Source organism: Etheostoma spectabile, unplaced genomic scaffold (assembly GCF_008692095.1).
Source record: "Etheostoma spectabile isolate EspeVRDwgs_2016 unplaced genomic scaffold, UIUC_Espe_1.0 scaffold273, whole genome shotgun sequence".
NCBI lineage: Eukaryota > Metazoa > Chordata > Actinopteri > Perciformes > Percidae > Etheostoma > Etheostoma spectabile.
Window position 1 is genome coordinate 803,685 of NW_022605577.1, and position 1,498 is coordinate 805,182.

The following is a 1,498-nucleotide window of genomic DNA, read 5'->3' on the forward strand; positions in this document are numbered from 1 at the left end:
TTATATCCACATTACTGATGATTATTTATCACAGATCTCACTGTGTAAATATTTTTGAAAGCACCAATTGTCAACCCTACATATCGCTGCAATTCCGTGTAATGTATCGCTGCAAATATCGTGATATTTGATTTTCTCCATATCCCCCAGTCCTAATGCTAGGGATGCACCGATCCAATACTGACCCAAATATATGGATTGGGTATATGGAAATTGTATGCGTAACTGCACGCATGCTTCAGATGGAACTAAGAAAACCTATAAACACCAAATACGGTATTGTGTAGAAGGATGAAAAGTACGACTAGAGAAGCTGTTAGTAAACTTAGTGCACCCGACGTACATGCACGCTGTTGCTCGCTGATGAGAAAGATGATTTGGCAAGAACTCAGCACCTCCAACATTAATGCAACAAAATAATAACCAGAGTGGGAGCAGAAATAGTACGGTCCAGGGGGACAAAACAAGACATTGTCACAACACACAGTGCGTGGCACTATCTTTGTGGGGGGTCGGTTGATCACACACACACACACACACACACACACACACACACACACACACACACACACACCCACACACACACACACACACACCACAACACACACACACACACACACACACACACACACACACACACACACACCTTTGAGTTAGTGCTGTGAGATTGGTACGAAAATGTCTAATTTTTTGACTGATATTGCAATAGGATTCACGATTTTGGGGGGAATGATAATTTTTCTATCATTCTCGTTTTCATTGAAAAAATTCAAATGAAATACAAATTAAAATGCGAGGATCTGTAGGATACAATTTATAGGCTGGAATCACACACACCCCCAAACACACACCGAACACCCACACACCTCTTACTTTAGAGTCTCGTATACGTTCCGCAGCACTGGAAAGGTTGCCATCGCTGTGCGCTCTGCTAATGTTAGCAACGCTGCCTCCGCTACAGGCTGATGCTGTGCCACCTGGAACACAAGCCAATGTAAACCGTTTTCAACCTGGAAGACCAGAAAAAAAGGAGGAAAAAAAAGCAGACAACGCCCCTCTGCTGGTGGCACCGTTACTGCTACACACACTGCTAGCCAAGCGGGTAGCATCTCACCTGCGACCGAGTTGGAGGCGGTGGAGCCGGTGGAGGAGCTGGCGGAGCTGACCATGCTGGCGTTACTGCTGCTGGCTCCGCTGACCCCGCCGGTGCTGGCACTGCTGTGGCTGCTCCTCTTCCAGCCCTCTCTGGTGCTGCTGGCCCGCTGCCTGGGGCCGTGCTCTCGGATGTAGTTCCGCACCTGGTGAAGGTCGCACAACCACAAACATGCTGCATAACTCTGGGTTACCAAAAATAATAATAATTTTCTTGAATTCTCACTTTAATGATATTAACTGGCATAGGGCGTGACTTGTTCCTTTTAGATCAGACAAAGTGAGGAAATTACATTTTAAAATATTGCATAAAACATATCCTACAAACTTGTTTATCTCAAAATTC

The 1,498-nt window shown here is 45.3% G+C and overlaps 1 protein-coding gene across 1 annotated transcript in view; it reads right to left on the reverse strand.

Annotated features, from left to right (window-relative positions):
- fam199x (family with sequence similarity 199, X-linked) overlaps positions 1-1,498 on the reverse strand; it is a 9,670-nt gene that overhangs the window by 758 nt on the left and 7,414 nt on the right. Inside the window, exons 6-7 of the mRNA XM_032510873.1 lie at positions 1,115-1,298; positions 874-977 (exon numbers count right to left, since the gene is read on the reverse strand). Coding sequence (XP_032366764.1) covers positions 874-977; positions 1,115-1,298 — 288 coding nt within the window. The remainder of the gene's footprint in view (positions 1-873; positions 978-1,114; positions 1,299-1,498) is intronic.